The sequence below is a fragment of the Taudactylus pleione genome, unplaced genomic scaffold (genome assembly GCF_031769625.1).
Source record: "Taudactylus pleione unplaced genomic scaffold, aTauple2 ptg000007l, whole genome shotgun sequence".
NCBI lineage: Eukaryota > Metazoa > Chordata > Amphibia > Anura > Myobatrachidae > Taudactylus > Taudactylus pleione.
The window spans coordinates 16,183,218-16,200,804 of record NW_028284410.1 but is presented as its reverse complement, the minus strand read 5'-3'; the positions used below and the strand labels follow the sequence as shown (position 1 = coordinate 16,200,804).

At 42.7% G+C, this 17,587-nt stretch overlaps 1 protein-coding gene and 1 long non-coding RNA gene across 3 annotated transcripts in view; one reads left to right on the top strand and one right to left on the bottom strand.

The window, feature by feature from the left end:
* LOC148542923 (uncharacterized) overlaps positions 1–17,587 on the top strand; it is a 231,071-nt gene that overhangs the window by 162,615 nt on the left and 50,869 nt on the right. The window lies entirely within an intron of this gene.
* INPP5B (inositol polyphosphate-5-phosphatase B) overlaps positions 1–17,587 on the bottom strand; it is a 179,305-nt gene that overhangs the window by 141,161 nt on the left and 20,557 nt on the right. Inside the window, exon 7 of one of the 2 annotated variants that reach the window (XM_088462293.1) lies at positions 5,063–5,221. In XM_088462293.1, coding sequence (XP_088318419.1) covers positions 5,063–5,221 — 159 coding nt within the window. Of the gene's footprint in view, positions 1–1,842; positions 1,919–5,062; positions 5,222–17,587 lie in introns of those variants that run through there. The other variant, XM_088462292.1, reaches the window with a different exon arrangement.

Below are 17,587 nucleotides of genomic sequence, written 5' to 3'. Positions count from 1 at the left end.
GGGATGTTTATCCAGCGCCAGGAACTGGAAGACTAGTCAGGATAGAGGGAAAGATAAATGCAGTAATGTACAGAGACATCCTGGATGGAAACCTGCTCCAGAGTGCTCTTGATCGCAGACTGGGGCGACTGTTCATCTTTCAGCAGGACAACGTCCCTAAGCACACAGCCAAGATATTAAAGGAGTGGCTTCAGGATAACTTTGTGAATGTCCTTGAGTGGCCCAGTCAGAGCCCAGACTTGAATCCAATTGAACATCTCTGGAGAGATCTGAAAGTGGCTGTGCACCGATGCTTCCCATCCAACCTGATGGAGCTCGAGAGGTGCTGCAAAGAGGTATGGGCAAAACTGCCCAAAGATAGGTGTGCCAAGCTTGTGGCATCATATTCAAAAAGACTTGAGGCTGAATTGCTGCCAAAGGTGAATCAACAAAGTATTGAGCAAAGGTTGTGAGCACTTATGTACATGTGATTTCTTAGTTTTTTTTTTATTACATTTGCAAAAAAACTTTACATGTTGTCATTATGGGGTATTGTGAGTAGAATTTTGAGGACAAAAATGAATTTATTCCATTATGGAATAAGGCTGTAACATAACAAAATGTGGAAAAAGTGAAGCGTTGTGAATACTTTCCTGATGCACAGTATGTGTGTATATATCATATTCTCCTGGAACGTGTGTGAGACTCCCAATTGGGTGGGTGGATCTACTACATCCAGCCCAATTCCTACCAGGATTCGCAAACCCATAGGGAGTAGGTGGGGCCTAATGACATAAAGAACCCAGTCCTGCCCCAGAGTGATTACCTGCATCTCCTCTCTGGTTGTCAACTAGTTGCAGGTCAGGCATGCTACTGCGCCTCATTTTATGGCAATGTGCAACAATAATTTTGTTTTGCAGAAATAGGTATTTAAATGAAACTCAAGGAATGGAGAGGGCTCATTTAATGTGGAATTATGTGCTTTGTATGCAACCACATTTTATCTTTGTTTTTTTTAACCTTCCTAGCAAAAGTGCATATTTAGAGCACATCCCAATGGGATAATTGTATGGTATAGTCATGGTATAACACTGATCATCTTTTTTTCTTTTATAAACAACACTGTTTACTGCAGTTTGATTATGTTATTTCAACTCTTAGCCGTTTATAACAGCAAACACTGCATCGATTTAGTTTGTTCATTTCAGCAGTCAACACTCCCTAAGTGTTAATCCCTTAAATGCAAGTTATTTAAATTGGGTATAAAATACATCCTTTATTGTGGGTCACACCTCTTACATGTATATTCTTTGAGAAAATATTACTGCAATGGTTAAAATATTGTTCAAATCAATTTGCCCAAACTCCACACCCACTCTTTCTGACAGGACAATGTCATGTATTGCTGCACATTGTGTGTGTTCACACGGAAGCAACTATTGTACACAACATTTGCAGTTAGAGTCCTGGCAGGCAACAAATAACCAGGTTCACAAAAACAAACAAACAAATGCACAACTCAGACGTCAAACAATCTATATTGTAGTCTACAGTAACACGGTACATTAGGAGTTATGTAACCTGAACTAGATACGTGTAAATAAATTGCACAGGTGACCTTAGGAGTTGACAACATGCACTGACACAAACATTACATTGTTGCGACGAGACAGATCTTTCTGCACATATAGGAGAGAGCAAGCAAGTAGTTTGCAAAAGCAACGTCGTTGCTTACAGCTGCAATATGTAGTTTAGTACAGGCAGAGACACGCTCTGTTATATACTGCTGCTGTACAAGTGTATATACACCAACGCTTCATTAGACGCAATTTCCCCCCCTTGCCCATGAAGAAATCATCATACCGCTGCTGGCAGCAGTGTCACCTGTGCGCCGCGCTGCAGACATCTCTACCCGGCTCTTCCTGCCCAGTGCCCGTCCGCTGCCTGTCAGTCTCACATTGCTGCCGCTGCAATCCTACTGGCAGCCAAACAGCGCCACGCCCACTGCATCCGCAGCCAATCATGCCTGAGCTCCAAGATAGAGGCTTGAAACACAATCCTGAGCGTGTCAAAAACTGTGTGTGAGCAGCAGCCTGTTACTTAGAGCAGACACACATAACAGCTCCTTGCGAATCAGCCAGCACTAACCTGCTACATTCTGTGTGTCTGTGTGTGTAACTGTAGTCATATGATTCAGCTGTGTACAGCAGACAAGAAATCCTAATAAAAGTTACCGTGTGTGGGATTCGGATGCTCTATTCAGGCTGAGCTAAAGGTTATAAGAGCTATAGTGAGATGATTATAACTGCAGCACTTGTATAAACTGCCTCTGTCCCTTTCTTATTTCCCAAAGAAATGCCAGAGCATGCTGTGTGTACAGGGTAGGTTTAGAGATTTCACATTTATTATAAAGACTGAAGATTCAAAATAATGAGCAAATAGGAAAACGACATCAGAGAGATAAACCATTATTCTACAGCTGTAACATGTTATCCACGAAAACTGGGAATCCTTGCAATAACTATTATTTTTTTGTGGGAATATTACTTTGAAATTATAATTTATAAGGGTATATTCACTAAAGTGCAGGTTTATAGAGGTGGAGGGTTTGACCATAGCAAAAGCAACCAATCCGATTCTAGCTATTATCTTCTAGAAGGTGCTAGATAAATAAGTAGAATCTGATTGGTTGCTCAGGGCAACACCTCTACTTCTATAAACCTGCACTTTAGTAAATATGCCCCTTAGCCTCTGAAAGAGTTTCACCAGTTATTTGAAGGAATATGAGTACTAGATCAGTAACTGCTCTCTTGACAGCATCAATACTAGTAAACCATTATACTGTACCCTGATAGGGAAGCATCAGTGGCGTATCTATAATGGGTGCAGTGTATGCGGGGCACACGGGCCCCCGGGTCCAGGGGTGCCCCGCACCGCACACCCTGCTCCCATATTATTTTAAACTCACCTGTCCAAGGGCCCATGTCAGGTGTCAGCGCTGCTCAAAACACCGGAATAGCCACCGCGGCCATTTTTCCAGCATTCTGTGCATGCGCGGTAGACTCCGGGCACTCTAGTGCCCGGAGTCTACTAATGCTCCGGTGGCTGGCAAGCCGTGTCAGTTGGCTACCGGCCACCGGGAGAGAGGAGGGGTCCCTGCATGGGGAGTGCACACAGGCCCCCTGCTCTATTAAGACGCCTCTGTGAAACATAATCAGAAAAGAGAGTTTGTGGGTTAGAAAGTGATCCAAATAGGTCTCCAGCCCAAGTTTCTAGACTGCAATTTTATCTGTCTGACATTGGACTACTCAGTGGCTAACACAAAACAACAGCTTTCAAATGTACAGTACATGTTCTTTGGGCAACTTATATCCCTTTCACACCAAACTTTTAACTAAGGTTATTGCCGGGGCAACCCGGGTCCAGGTTTGGTGTGAAAGGGGTAACCCGAGTTGTGTTACCCAGGAATCTGATCCTGGTAGCTACAAGGGTCTTACAAGGCAACGACCGAGTAATGGTGACTTGCTCATGTGCAGTAGAGATGTCCCTGGGAATAAGGCAAACGCACCATTTTCCTAGAGACCCATGCATGCACAGTAGATTCTGACACCAAGCCAGTATCTACTGCGCTGCCAGAGAGGAGGGGGCTCGAACTGAGTCTGTACACGGGCCCTCTCCTCCCTTAAAACGCCCCTGGAGATAGTTACTAGACTTTTTGCCCAACTAAATGATTTTAACATCAACTTTGTAGGTTGGCACTGTCTGTAAAACAAGGGGGGAGGGAAAAGTAGAACAAAAATAATGAGTGGAAAACAAAATAATGCGTGATCTCAACTTGCTGGCTGATATCGCAAATAATTGTAACAATATTGCAAATATCATCGCCACTATGTAAAAATGTTGCTATCTCGAGACAGCTGTGTCCAGCCACGTGACGTGGAGCACACAGACCTCACCAGTCACTGCAGGATGTCAGCATGCAATAAGTCATTTCATCCACAAAAACTAAATTAGTGAGGTGGGTGACACAGAACTTTATGCACTAAGGCATCCTTCCCAATACAGTGGATAGTTGCCTCATTTAAGAAGAGTTTTAAAAATCAGATCTTACTGCTGTCATTGTGATTACGCCTTACAAACATCCAAAACTTGTCAGTCTTCATCACCAAGGACTCTAGTGGGGAATTAAGATAGGAGGCAACTATCCCTTCACATATGTCAGTAGTACAACTGAATAAATCAGCACATCATAATAGGGATAAATTGATATATTGTCTGAATGTTTAACTGTATGCTTTTGGAAACACTGGGCCTAATTCAGGTTGGTTCGCAAGGCTGTGTTCGCACGCAGCCAGCCGATGTTTGCATTCTGTGCATGCGTAGAAGATGCAGTGCTTGTGCGCGAACCGGCCTCAGCGATCAGGAAGCGATCGCAGTGAGCACGCAGATTTTTCCCACAGTGACTGACAGGAGGTGACCGATTGAGGGTGGTGACGGGAGGTGGACAGAGAAACGCAGGCGTACTGGGCGTTTATACGCCTACAGGGGTGTGCATAATTAAGCCCCTGCGATAACATATGGTGGCAGAAGTCTAGATGGCAACAGGAAGTTTAGCAGTTTCTGTGGTAGGGTCAGGTCAACCACAACTGTGCGGATGGTTCCGATGTTACTCAATGGTACAGATGTTTCCGCTGACTTGCGGATGCAGATCATGGGAAGTGACGGCTTTATACAGTGGTGGACGCCTTGGTATAGTTATGCGATTGCTGTGCGATTGCATTCATTAGCATATTTTCGCAGCGAGCGGGGTGCGTGCGAACGTAGCTTTGCCAACCAACCTGAATCAGGCCCACTGTTCATGGAAGTAATTAAGTAAATTTGGGGGCTAGGTCTGGTTATTCATTGTAAGTCATCAAAATCAGAGGAATGTAAAGAGGATTATAATGGATGTATATTATGTAAGAGTGTTAGTGGCATAGTATAATAATGATGGTGGTAGTTAGTGGGATTAGGGCTTGAGCATAGCCCAGAGATCAGGATATGAGTAATTCACCAATGGAACCACTAATGTTCTGCCACAAACCTGTTTCAGATTCCCTATGCCCTAAGGAGACTTGGTTTTGTTCAGCATCCTCTTTTGGAGTCACGCTGCTTAAGAAGAAGCTGTTAAGATTCGGGAGACTTCTCTGCCAATACTTCCGCAGCCACACAAACTGTGGGGATGGGAGTTCTGGAGGTCCTCCTAGATAAGATAGACAAAGTGTCATATACCTGAGGATAATTATAAATGGTACTCTTTTTTTTTTTTTCCCAAGAAATTATTTACATAAAATAGTAACATTAATGTAAACTGAAACAGAAGCAGTGTATAGTATAGTTCCTAGGATGCAACTTTATTGTCGTTAAAATCACAATTGTCGTTATTTTTAAATTAATATCATGGCACCATTATATAAATGTTCAGTGTTGTATTGGGTAAAAATCTTAATGAGTACTCCATTGTAATGCATATCTCCCACAGACTCTTATCTGATCTGAATTGTACGTTCTCTAGCCTGTCTATTGCAGGTCTACCTATACTACTGTACACTTAACTCTATTGTCTATTTGTGTATACATTCATGTATTGTTACTTGATTTAATGCAGATCTACCTTATAAATAAGCTTGCTTTCTTTTATTGACATATTTACCTCAAAAAGCCAAGTGATGTTAATGTACCGATAATATACAAGTAATGTTAATAAGTATAAAGTCCTATAAATAATATTGATAAAAAAGGTGAGTTATAAAGACTTTTCCTAACTAAATTAGAATGAATATATACTTTTATTCTTCATTCTGAGCCTAATGTTTTTAATGCAGTAAAACAGTCGCATCAGTCGGCTTCCATCATACTGATTCCATCTGAAGATGGTTTAAACTAATGAGGTCTAACATAGGCTATAGCGACAATTCATACAAAATATACAGAAACTGCCATTTGAAAAAAAAAAAGTTTGATAAATAGGAGCCAACTCCGTCGTGCGCATGCGCAAGACCCGGATAGCGACGGGCAAACCGTCGCTCCGGGTCTCGTACCAAAGGGGGGCGTGCTGTCGATGTTGAGTGACAGCACGCCCCCTTTGGTGGGCGGGCCGGGGGAGTGGCTGCCCAGACGGAGGCCTTCCCATGGGAACGCCCACCGTCTGGGGCCGGCCCCACTGACATCACAAGTGATGTCAGTGGGAGTGCTTTCAGCTCTGGTAGAGCCGAAAGCACTCTAGGGTTTGCGGCAACGAGACCCTACCACAAGGGTCTCGTCGCAAGCCCGATGGTCGCGATGGTCTTGACCATCGCGACCATCATCCTGGCCGTTCGCTATATCTGTGGGTGGTCACCCACAGCTGTGCGAGCGGCCAGGAGGCCGCTCTAAAAACACAGAAGGCTGGCTCTGATTCAGAGCGAGCGCTCTGTCAGAGCGTCCAGCTCTGAATCAGGCCCTGAGTGTCTTTTCATGTGACTTTTTAACTTCAAATGTGTCTTATTCGCACAATGATGCAAATAGATAATACACACAGCTTCTGATTAAAATGATATGCAGCATGCCTATGTTCTCTGTGCGACTGCGGGTGTATCTGCATGCTAAACACTACATTCCAATGTTATAGCCACTGACACTGTAACGGAGTGTTTAGCATGCAGATACACCTGCACTCGCTCACAGAACATAGGCATGATGCATATAATTTTAATCAGCAGAAGCTGCTTGTGCTGTCTATTCACATCATTGTGCAAATAAGACGCATTTGAAGGTAAGACGACGCACGAAAATACGCTCGCCACTACCGAGTTACTCCACGGCATGGCGCGACTAGAAGAGCTGTTTAACACGCCAGGAGGCTATATGTATGTGGACCCATCTGTATATTCTGCATAGCGTCCCTGTCATTCTGATCACTTCCTTCCATTATTACATGCAGGGAAGTGGTAACTGTAGCACATAACATGCGTAGTTACAGAAATTACACATAACACCCCTTCATACATCTCCCTAGTACACCATTAGTGATTAGGGCCTGTTTCTTAGGAAGAAGTAAAGTAAAAAAGAACAAATAACTTTGAACCATGGTAATACCATGTTACACTGCAGGTAGGCAGATGTAAAATGTGCAGAGAGATTTAGATATGGGAGGGGTGTGTCCAAACTGACACCTAATTAGTTTTGTGTCCGCGATAAAGGTTCGCCTGCCCGACTTTCCGCTTACATCGCGTGTTTTGGACGCGGAAAATTATTGTGCGTGCCCCTGCTATTCGCCCTATTCAATTCTAAACCACACGAAAACGGCAAGCTGCGAAGTCGGATCAGGTCGGAAAGTGCTGTCAGAAATGGGGAAATCAGCTTGAACCCTCTAAAAAGATGCACTAACATTGGGGATCAATGTAGATGTGCCCGAATAGCCCTAATAAAGCCATTTGCGGTACTTAAGTTGTTTCAATAGCTTCTTATTAGCGTCCTTGCAAAAGTGGTGAAGAATGGCATTAAGCAGTATTTTTTGGTGAAAATAAGAAGTCCTGACAAATTTGGGGTACTTGAAAATGGGTGCAAGCATATTTTATGTCTCTAAAGTGAAGTTTTAATAAAAGTGAAATTCCTCCGTCATACAAGCACCTGCAATCCCAAAAACACTTGGCCCCTTCTTAAAGCACCCCCAGGAGCTTATTTCGCTAGTTTTTGAAGTTGTTCCCCCACTTTGTGCTTTTTCGCCCCCAAAATGTGTTCTTAAGTTTTTCCCTGGGATTTTTTTTTTTTTAAAGTTGTCCTTTGGGGGCCTGTTCCAAGGGTTCTGAGTTGTTTCCCCACCTTTGCACCCCAAAATAAAAATGTTGCACTTCTTTTCAGATGCTATTCAGAGGTGAATCTTTTTCGCCTATTACATTGCATTGACTGTACGCGTAGGTGAAAACCGCCTGGAATTGAATACGGAGATACGTTTCCTCCATGCAAAAAGCCGAAATGTATGTATCTGCACCCCTTGCATTGCTATATGGTTTGTCTGGGTACACAGTTACTTGCTCTTTCTTGTTTTATTCCCAACTCAGAATCAGTACACGATTAGTGAATTAAGATGCAAAAGGAAGGAAAATATATGTAATCTGGGTAAAAAGGCAAAAGATAGAGGTCCTACATTATACTGTAGGGTTTTTCCTTTTCACCTAGAGAGCATCATTATTCTTAATCTGCAACTTTATACCAATCCCTCTGTGATAAAAAATACTAATCCTAAATCATACCTCCCAACATATGATAGTATGGAATCAGGACTCCCTTTGGTGCGTGCCCAAAAAAGGGGTATGGTCTCATGGGAAGGAGGCATGGCCTCACATCACACCCTTGTTTCAATCACTCTGGAGGCAGGGCCAGTGTTACCTGCCCCCATGCTCACCCCACCACACTGTTTAGACGCGTACTTAATCTATTCATCCACTACCCATTGCTCTGCTGCAGCGGTGAGAAAGTGTTCCACCAGCCATCCCTCTCCCCCGCAGGACACTGCAGCCCACAGTTGGGACTATGCCCAAAATGCAGGACAGTCCCGTCAAAAGTAGGATGGATGGGGGGTTATGTCTAAATACAGTATTTAGTACACTATTCGCTTCTTATTACACTAATAGCAACATAGTACACTATGAGCAAAATTCAGGGAAAAGTACTCAAGCACAGGGGTTACTGTCCGTGGTGGAGCATCTAAGTCGTACCAGGTGTCCCACGCCATATGGTGCAAAATGGATAGATGTATGAGAACAAATCTGTACACATACATATAAAATATGTACTATTGTATATACAAATGGAAAACCAGAGTTACATACACAGACATAGGAAAAATATGACATGCGGGATCCTGCCTAGATAGTTATTAAAATGGACCTAGCATGTGAGGTACTAGGTTAGACAGGTTACATTTAGGAAAAACAAAATGTATAACTGTAGAATTGTCGCAGTAAATTTTTTTAATGCACCGTAGCCAGAAATAGCATTGTAATACTCTGTTTTTTCTTACACAGTAGTTGTAATTTTGTTGCATAGCCTGTATTAAATTGTATTAACTGCACAATACGACAGATCGGTCAGTTGCTAAATAACATGGGCCTTTTACATCTCTTAACATCCCACAATTTAGTATAAATATTCACGTTCACATCTTTTACAAAAGTATCAAACAGCAACAAACTATTCCCACTCAGATTTAATAGGTGGACCACACAGCTGTGACTAGAGAGGGTGTAATGTCTATAAACGGTCACATTAGCTATAATAAACATGACCCAATTATTAATATTTTCTACACTTACCAATTTGGTGATTGTCATTCTTTGAACGCTTCAACATTGCATCCATACTGGAAAACATGCATAACGTAGCATAAATTTGTAAAATAACAGCTTTGTATATCTTTGTATCTTTATCTTGGGTGTAAGAAAAAGCAGAAATCCACCAGGTCTTGTTTAACTGCATAGCAGCAAACACGTAAAAGTAAAGATAACATGTCCATGACAATGCAGAGTATAAAACTGCACTGTACCCTCTGTCTATGCTAAGATAAATAAAAGGAAACAGTGCTACAGATAGTCAGCCCACTATTAACCTCTCAGCTGCTCAAGAGATCCACAATGCACACTGCTGTAGAACGCTCTTCTCAAAAGTGAATCTGAAATCAGACTACACTAATGTAGAAAATTAACCTCTGACCAGCAACACGTCGTGTAAGTATTGCAATGACAATTTTGTTTTAAGGGGCAGATGTACTAAGCTCAGGAAAGTGATAGACTGGAGAGTGATAAACTACCAGCCAATCAGCTCCTAACTGTCATTTTTCGGATGTGGATTGAAAGATCTACAGTAAAAAGGTAGACAATGTCTAGATAGACACCAGGTGCCAAATGTAATAGGGTGAGAGTTTAGAAAATGTGAAAGTTTAGCAGTAAAACTCTCACACTAATACATTGATCTAGTTGTATTTTCAGGAAACACCTGGATCAGAATTTACATCTTGAGAGTTTTGTGAGTCTGAAAAACCTGCAAGTTTGCATGTTCTATGAGTTTTCGCTCACATTTTCTAAACTCTCACCCTATTACATTTGGCCCCAGTCACTAGGTCGACAAGGACAAAAGGTTGACACACTAAAGGTTGACCGGTGGTCGACAAAAAAAAATTGGTCAACACATTTTTTTTATTTTTTCCTAACCCTAACCTTCACCCTAACCCTATCCTTGGTTGCCCTAACCCTAACCCTCCCTCCTGGTACCTAATCCTAACCATCGGGATAGGTGCCTGACCCTAACCCTCTGGTAAGTGCCTAACTAACCATTGCGTTAAGTGCCTAACCCTCCGGTAAGTGCCTAATCCTAATTTTAAAAAATCATGTGTCGACCAAATTTTTTTCGACCTTTTCACGTGGACCTTTTGACCCTGTCGACCTATTGACTGTGTAACACCTGGTGTCTATCTAGACATTGTCTACTTTTTTAGATCTTGAGACCGGATCCCCATTTTTCAAACAGATGTACATTTTACAAGCATGTAACATGACAGTTAATAGCAGACTGGCTGGTAGTTTATCACTTTCCAGAGCTTAGTACATCTCCCCCTTAATCCACTGTTGGAAGTGATAACAGTAGGTTGAATATATGAATAGAACATATGCGTCGTGCAACGAAGTTCATAATTTTTTGATAACTGGCTTGAACACTCAACATTAAAGAGTTTGCAATCCGGCATTAATGGGTAATATCTATTCTAGACTCTATAACAGAAAATACAAAATCCTTCATATCTTGCAAATTGTAACAGACTACACAGAAGTGTAGTAAATTTATAGCATAGTAACTGTATACTATAGTAACTTTAGCACCTTATGTGGGTTATTTATGTTGAACCGGACAGGCACATTGTACATTGCAGTACAACACATGTACTAAGAAAGTTCACTTAAAGGGGGGTATTTTTCAAAACTGGGAGAGAAATAAAATTGTAAAAAATAAATTACCAGCCAATCGGCTCCTATAATTTTTTTAAACACAGCCTGCAAAATGTAAATTGGAAGCTGAATGGTTAGTACTTTATCTCTCACAATTTTATCTCTCTCCCAGCTTTGATAAATACCTCCCAAAGACTGCACCATTTCAATTTTCAGATAAGAACTATGAAGTCAAATACATTTCTAATGACTTTTTCCTCCACCTCAATTAATACAGAAATATTACATACAGTAGCCACTCCATTAAAGACAGTTGAAACTCCTTCTACATCTTTAGGGCAGATTTCTAAGGTTGAGAACCCATTTTTTTGTGTTATTGTGATATAACTGACCCGGCCTCTGAGTATGAATCACTAACTCGCGCAGTAAGTTTCTGTAAAGCAAGATGCAATCCGTTGCAAAAGAGTAAAAGAAAATCTTATGGATTTATTTAGTTAAGTACAAACACTGCACCCGTCAACATTTAATAATTGTCAAATAGCAATTTTACTGGCCCTGAATATTTGTACTGAAAAAGGGTGGCCCATAGCCATAAATAGCTGAGATTAGAAGAACTTGTAGAATTCAAGGAGGTATGAAACTGGAGTACTAATTTTCAAAAACGTAATAGCGTATAATTGAAAGATGCTGGGCAGGGCTGCCAAGCTTTTAGAGGCTGAATTTGCATTTAGGCTTAAATTCATATCTGTTAGCACATGATAGTGCACAGTAAAATGCTGACAATCAACGCAATAAAAAAGAAAAAAATATTAAGGTGACATGAACAATTAATAAGTCACAGCTCTTAATTTCCTAACAAATTATTTCATCAAGATACAAAACTGAAATGTTAAACTTTATTAGTTTGGGAAAGTTACTTTAATGAGTGACATGCGCCATAGGAATAAAGGTAGGAAGTGTATAGTACATATTTACACAAAGTGCAAGGGCGGCACACAGCAGGGGTGTATCTAAAGTGTGTACAAGGGGTGCCATAGCTATTGGGTACACAGAGGCTTAGGTGGACGACCTCCCTGCCCCTAGCTAACAGTGGGGTTTGCTGGCATCTCCTACATTTGTCCCTCCAGTGATGATGATGTGATTACACCCGTGAGATGAACGAAGGAGCAGCCAACTGAAGAGACAACAGTCCGTAAGGCAAGCTAAAACACTTTCATAGGTTTATACAATAGTTAATAGCTCTCAACAGTATTTAACCCCGGCCCCCCAAACTACTGCATATAAACAGCTGCCTAGTTTCCTATCCCTCCAGTGGTGGATACAGGGAGGGGCAATTGCACTGATCACCCCACCCGGATCCCTCCCTCACAACCTAGTCCAGCAGTGTGGGGGAAGGACTAGTCCAGTGCACATGTCCAGTATACCTCACTGGTATAAACAGGCTTGGCATTAAGAGATCAGCTGAGAACTAGGTTGGTTCTGCGAGTGTGAATGTTCCCCCACTAGTATGGGGTGGCTGGGCCATGATCTGAGGTTTTACGGGGCGATTTATCAAATCTTGGGGAGAGATAAAGTGGAGATGTTGCTCGTAACAACCAATCAACTTTTAACTGACCATTTTCTAGCATAGCATATAAAATAATGGTTAGAAACTGATTGGTTGGTACTTTCTTTCTCCAAGGTTTGATTAATCTCTCCCGTAGTGCAGAAGATAGTCCCAGAGCCTTGTAGCTCCTGTGTCCCCATTCATTTCATACTGTGATAAGACTGCAGGGTCCTGAGCAATGTGCCTGATCCCATCACATGGGTGTGCAAACAGAGGGGGTTACGTTTTCACTCCAGGTTACACCCCCTCTATTAGTGACTCGTAATGTGGATTGGTTTGATCCTTCATGGGTGAACGCCAACAAGAATAGCCCCTTTCCTTCCTTCCTTCCTTCGTACCTATGGAGATGTTACCTTCAGTATTGCAGTGTGGGGTTACAGTGATGGATGACTTTTTATTGTTGTTGTGGACCCCCATTTATGCAGATGCACCCTCTCTAAGGGTGTGTGTATGTTTTGGAGGGGGCCCTTCAAAATATTGTTATGGAGCACAAAGTTCTAGTTCTGTTCCTGATGCACAGGTAGCTCTCTCCTAGGGCTCATAATCACGTCACACACTCACATATACATGTTACTACTACTGTAGGTACAGTTAGTACTCAGCACATATGCTGATAAAAACAAACAATGCAAGATGTCAATTTCTGCACTGCATAGCTGCCACAAATAGCCTAACTTATGCTCCAGGGCAACTTCATGACCTTTTGTAAATTTAGATAATAGTTTCATAAAATATGAAAAAATCAACACGATATCTTTACTAGAAAAGAGGCCACTCTAATAAAATCCACCCTTTGAATTTTTACATATACTGTAGGAGAGATTTATTGGCTTTCCGGCTGAACTAACCTGCACTCAAAACAACTTAATTTACATCAGGTTAACTCTGGGCCTGATTCAGAGCCGCTCGTAAGCGGCCGCTCGTTCGTTCTGACCGATGTTCGCACATCTGCGCATGCTTACGGATTTTAATACGCATGCGCGAACCAGTCAGTGCGGCCGAAAATAGTTTGTTCGCTATATAGCGAATGCCTGCTATTTTGAGTGACAGAAGGAGGCGTATGTGGGTGGTAACAGGGGAAGGTGCTTGAAAACGGGGGGTGTGGAATTAGATCGCAGGCGTGCTTAAAGGTCAAAACGGGTGTTTTAAGGGAGTGCATAATTAATACAGCAGCGTCATTGACCATGTCACTTGTTTTTTTTTTACTCCGAAATGCTCGCAAAATAGCGGTTGAAAAAACCAGCCACAAGAATAGCGAGCAGTTCATACGCTGTTCGATGTGCTCGATTAATCTAATAAATAGCGGACATGACGTAGGATGCGAGCGGCCAGGGGGCGTATTTTACAAAATTACAACCGCAAGTTTTGCTCGGTCGTTCAGACTTAGAGGCGTGAACAGACCGCAATTAGCGAACGGTTCATTTGAATAGCCACCCCTTGTTTTAGAACGAACGACCGCAAATAGCGAGCAGCTCTGAATCAGGCCCTCTGTCAGAAAACAGTAATGAATGTGGGAGCAGGGAAATACCTCCTGGATGAAATGGTACAGGTTAGTATTGCTCACTTCAGTTATAGATATATAGATGGCAGGTTCTACAGAAACCTGCTATGCTTAATCATGACAATGTGCTTTTATGTACTAGTTCCCTGGAAATGATTAATTACATCCCAATATGCAGAGTGGTGTTTCAAAGCCACATTGCAAGGAAAGGGTTAACTGTGTGCATTCCACAAGCTATTATAAAAAGACCCACTGGGGACTTCTAAGATCCGCCCTTCCTGAAGTATGGGAATAAAACATGGGGCACCCTTGTTCCCTAATAAGGAATTGTTTGACCTTTTGACTGACTGCTATAAAAATAGAAATGTATAATTACTCTTATATTGTACTGATCTACAATACATTGCGATTAAACGTAAATAAATGATGGTATACTGCACACCCATGTACACAGATTTATGGGGGCAGGAGGACAGATTAATTAAGTGCTTAAAACATTACTATGATTATAGATAGTGGTCAGTTTACAGCAGTCTGACACGAAACAAAAACTGCTTTGCTATCAGGCTAGATGCAAATATCTGAACTACAGTACATGCTATGAAGAATGTATATTTTATAAGTGGCCTGTGTAAAATAGTTGATTGGTTGTATAAATTGCAGGTGTCTGAGCAGGTACAAATACACTGGCTAACCACTTCTGATTGGCTGATGAGGATTCACCACTGACAGGTGTGTTTGTTTTTTTTAATTGCTTTTGCATATGTTATATGATTTTTTTAAGCAGATTTTAGAAAAAAACATTTTTAATCATACACCAGAAGAGTTGTACCTGTTGTGTTTGAGTGTCTTTTATAGTATATAAACATAGTATTGAATGCGTAGCTCATTATCAAAGCGAATATTTAGAACATGTGTATAAGGGTACGTGACATAAGTCTGATGTAAACCTAGCACATATATTACTGGTCTAGACTTTAACACATCTTACATTGGAATCAGTATGATTTCAAATCCCGACAGCTGAAGCCCGGCAGTGAAGATCCCGACAGGTAAGTATTTTACCTATTGACTAACCTAACCTCCCCCTCCTAGCCCTAACCCTCCCTTAGGGGTGTCTAACCCTAACCTCCCCCCCCAAGTGCCTAAGCTTAACCCTCCCCCCCCCAGTGCCTAAACCTAACCCCCCCCCTTCCCTGCAGCCTAACCCTAAAGCTGGCCAGATACTAGACCAACTTACATCCAACTAGTTGACTGGTTGGAATGAAAATCTCTTAAGGTATGAAAGCAAATGACAATCAGCAATTTGCTCCCAAATGCCGGAAAATGGCAAAAAACTGTTGTTTGAACAAATTGTTTAAATCAAACATTTAACAAACTTGACTGACGACCATTTTCATCTGTTTTCTATCATTTAGGAGAAAATTGCTGATCATCATTTACTCCCATACGTTACCAGATTTTCATTCCAACCAATCAACTAGTTGGATGGTTGGATGAAAGTTGGTCTAGTATGTGGCCAGCTTAAATCTCCCAGGGTGGTACCTAACCCTAACCTCCCCCCCAGGTGTGCCTAACCCTAACCCCCTTTCCCCTAGCCTAACCCTAACCTCCCGGGGGGGTGTGCCTAACCCTGTCCCCTCGGGAGCCGCTAACCTAACCCTCCTCCCCGCGCGACTTACCTTCGATCGGTAAGCCAGGTCTCGGCTCCCAGCATAGGTCTAATGACAGGCGTCGGGATTTCGACGCCTGTCATTAGACACTTGTCGGGATGCCGACGGTCGGCATTTAGACAGTCGGCATCCCGACTGCATACCCTTACATCATAGGTTTTAGAATTTGAACGCAAATGCTTTCTAACTCAGTTCCACCTTGTCTTCTACCTTTGGATACTTGCTCCTAGATACTCAGCATATGTGAAGAGACCGACTCATGCTGTGTTTCAGAAGTGGTATTCTTGTGGTACCCTAAATAAACAGATTGATGTAATGTAGTGTGTTGGATAATACAGGTCTGATGTTACCTGGTTGCAGTCAGGGCTAGTGCTAGAGTGTTCGGCAACCCCCTGCAAACTATAAATTTGCACCACCCTCCCATTTTTTCTTAAGGGACAGCGCGTGGCTTTGCAAAAAGGGCGTGGTCTCAAAAGAAAGGGGCCTGGCCTCACAATAGTACCCCTAATTCAAATTACGCCACACAGTAGCACAATCTTATTCACATTACACCACACACAGTGCACCTGATTCACATTACACCACATAGTAGTGTCCCTTTTTCACATTTTGAAACACAGTAGTGCCCCTTATACACAACATCCACAGTACTGCACCTTATACACAAAGCCCACAGCAAATGGAGAAAGTAGTGGCGTCTCTTGAGCTCGTTGCCTCCTTACTGTGCAGGGCAATCTGCCCGCATTGCATCGGCCCTGGTTGCAGTAAGATGTTAGGAAGTCAACTAATGCTCCAGTACTCTGTCTATGGCAGCAACATTGCTTCCTCCCATCTCCATACCATAGCAGAGAGACAATGGTTCCCTCCCCAGACAGAGAATGCACAACCGAACTGTTGCAAAATTATTATTGATTGCATTACTAATGACTCCAAAAGGATGCTAGTGTTTCACTTCAATTAAATGAGCAATTGGCAAGGATTTCTTTAACAGTATAAAATACAGGTTTATATAACAAAATATCAAATTAATAGGTGCAATCACTTTCACCTGTTAATTGCACTGAGTCACGTGCAAAGCAACAGCAGCCTCGACCGCCAGATTTACTACATTTATAATTGGGTCCGCCCACTGTTTTCCATCCACAGCCATGATCATTAGTATCACCACAGACCCTTACCCCATGTTGGGTGCAAAATATCCATCATAAAACAGGCATCCCTTCATTATTGGCATGCCTCATAATAGCAGAAAACTCTGGTTACACGCCCAGGCAGGGGTGTATCTAGGGAACCAAGCACCCCTGGCAATGTAGTGGACTTGCGCTCCCCTATGCAGTGCCCCCAGTAATAATCACCCCTATGCTGCATTGCCCCCAGTAGTAGTCCCCCCTATACAGTGCCCCCAGTAGTAGTCCCCCCTATGCTGCATTGCCCCCAGTAGTAGTCCCCCCTATACAGTGCCCCCAATAGTAGTCCCCCCTATACAGTGCCCCCAGTAGTAGTCCTCCTATACAGTGCCCCCAGTAGTAGTCCCCCCTATACAGTGCCCCCAGTAGTAGTCCCCCCTATACAGTGCCCCCAGTAGCAGCCACCTCCCCTGAAGTGCCCCCAGTAGCGACCCCCCTATACAGTTCCCCCAGTAGTGGGTACCCCCCAAAAAAGTGCCCCAGTAGTGGCCACCCCCTATACAGTGCCCCCCCTGCTGTGCCAGGCTTACACAGACACACAGAAGAAAAAAAATACAACTTACCTGATCCTGCTCCTGATGCGACCGCTACTGTCCGCTTCGAGTCCCGGCTCTTCTCTTGCACTATGGGAGAGACGTCATGATGTCTCTCCCATCACCCACTGCGGGGGGAAGCCAGAA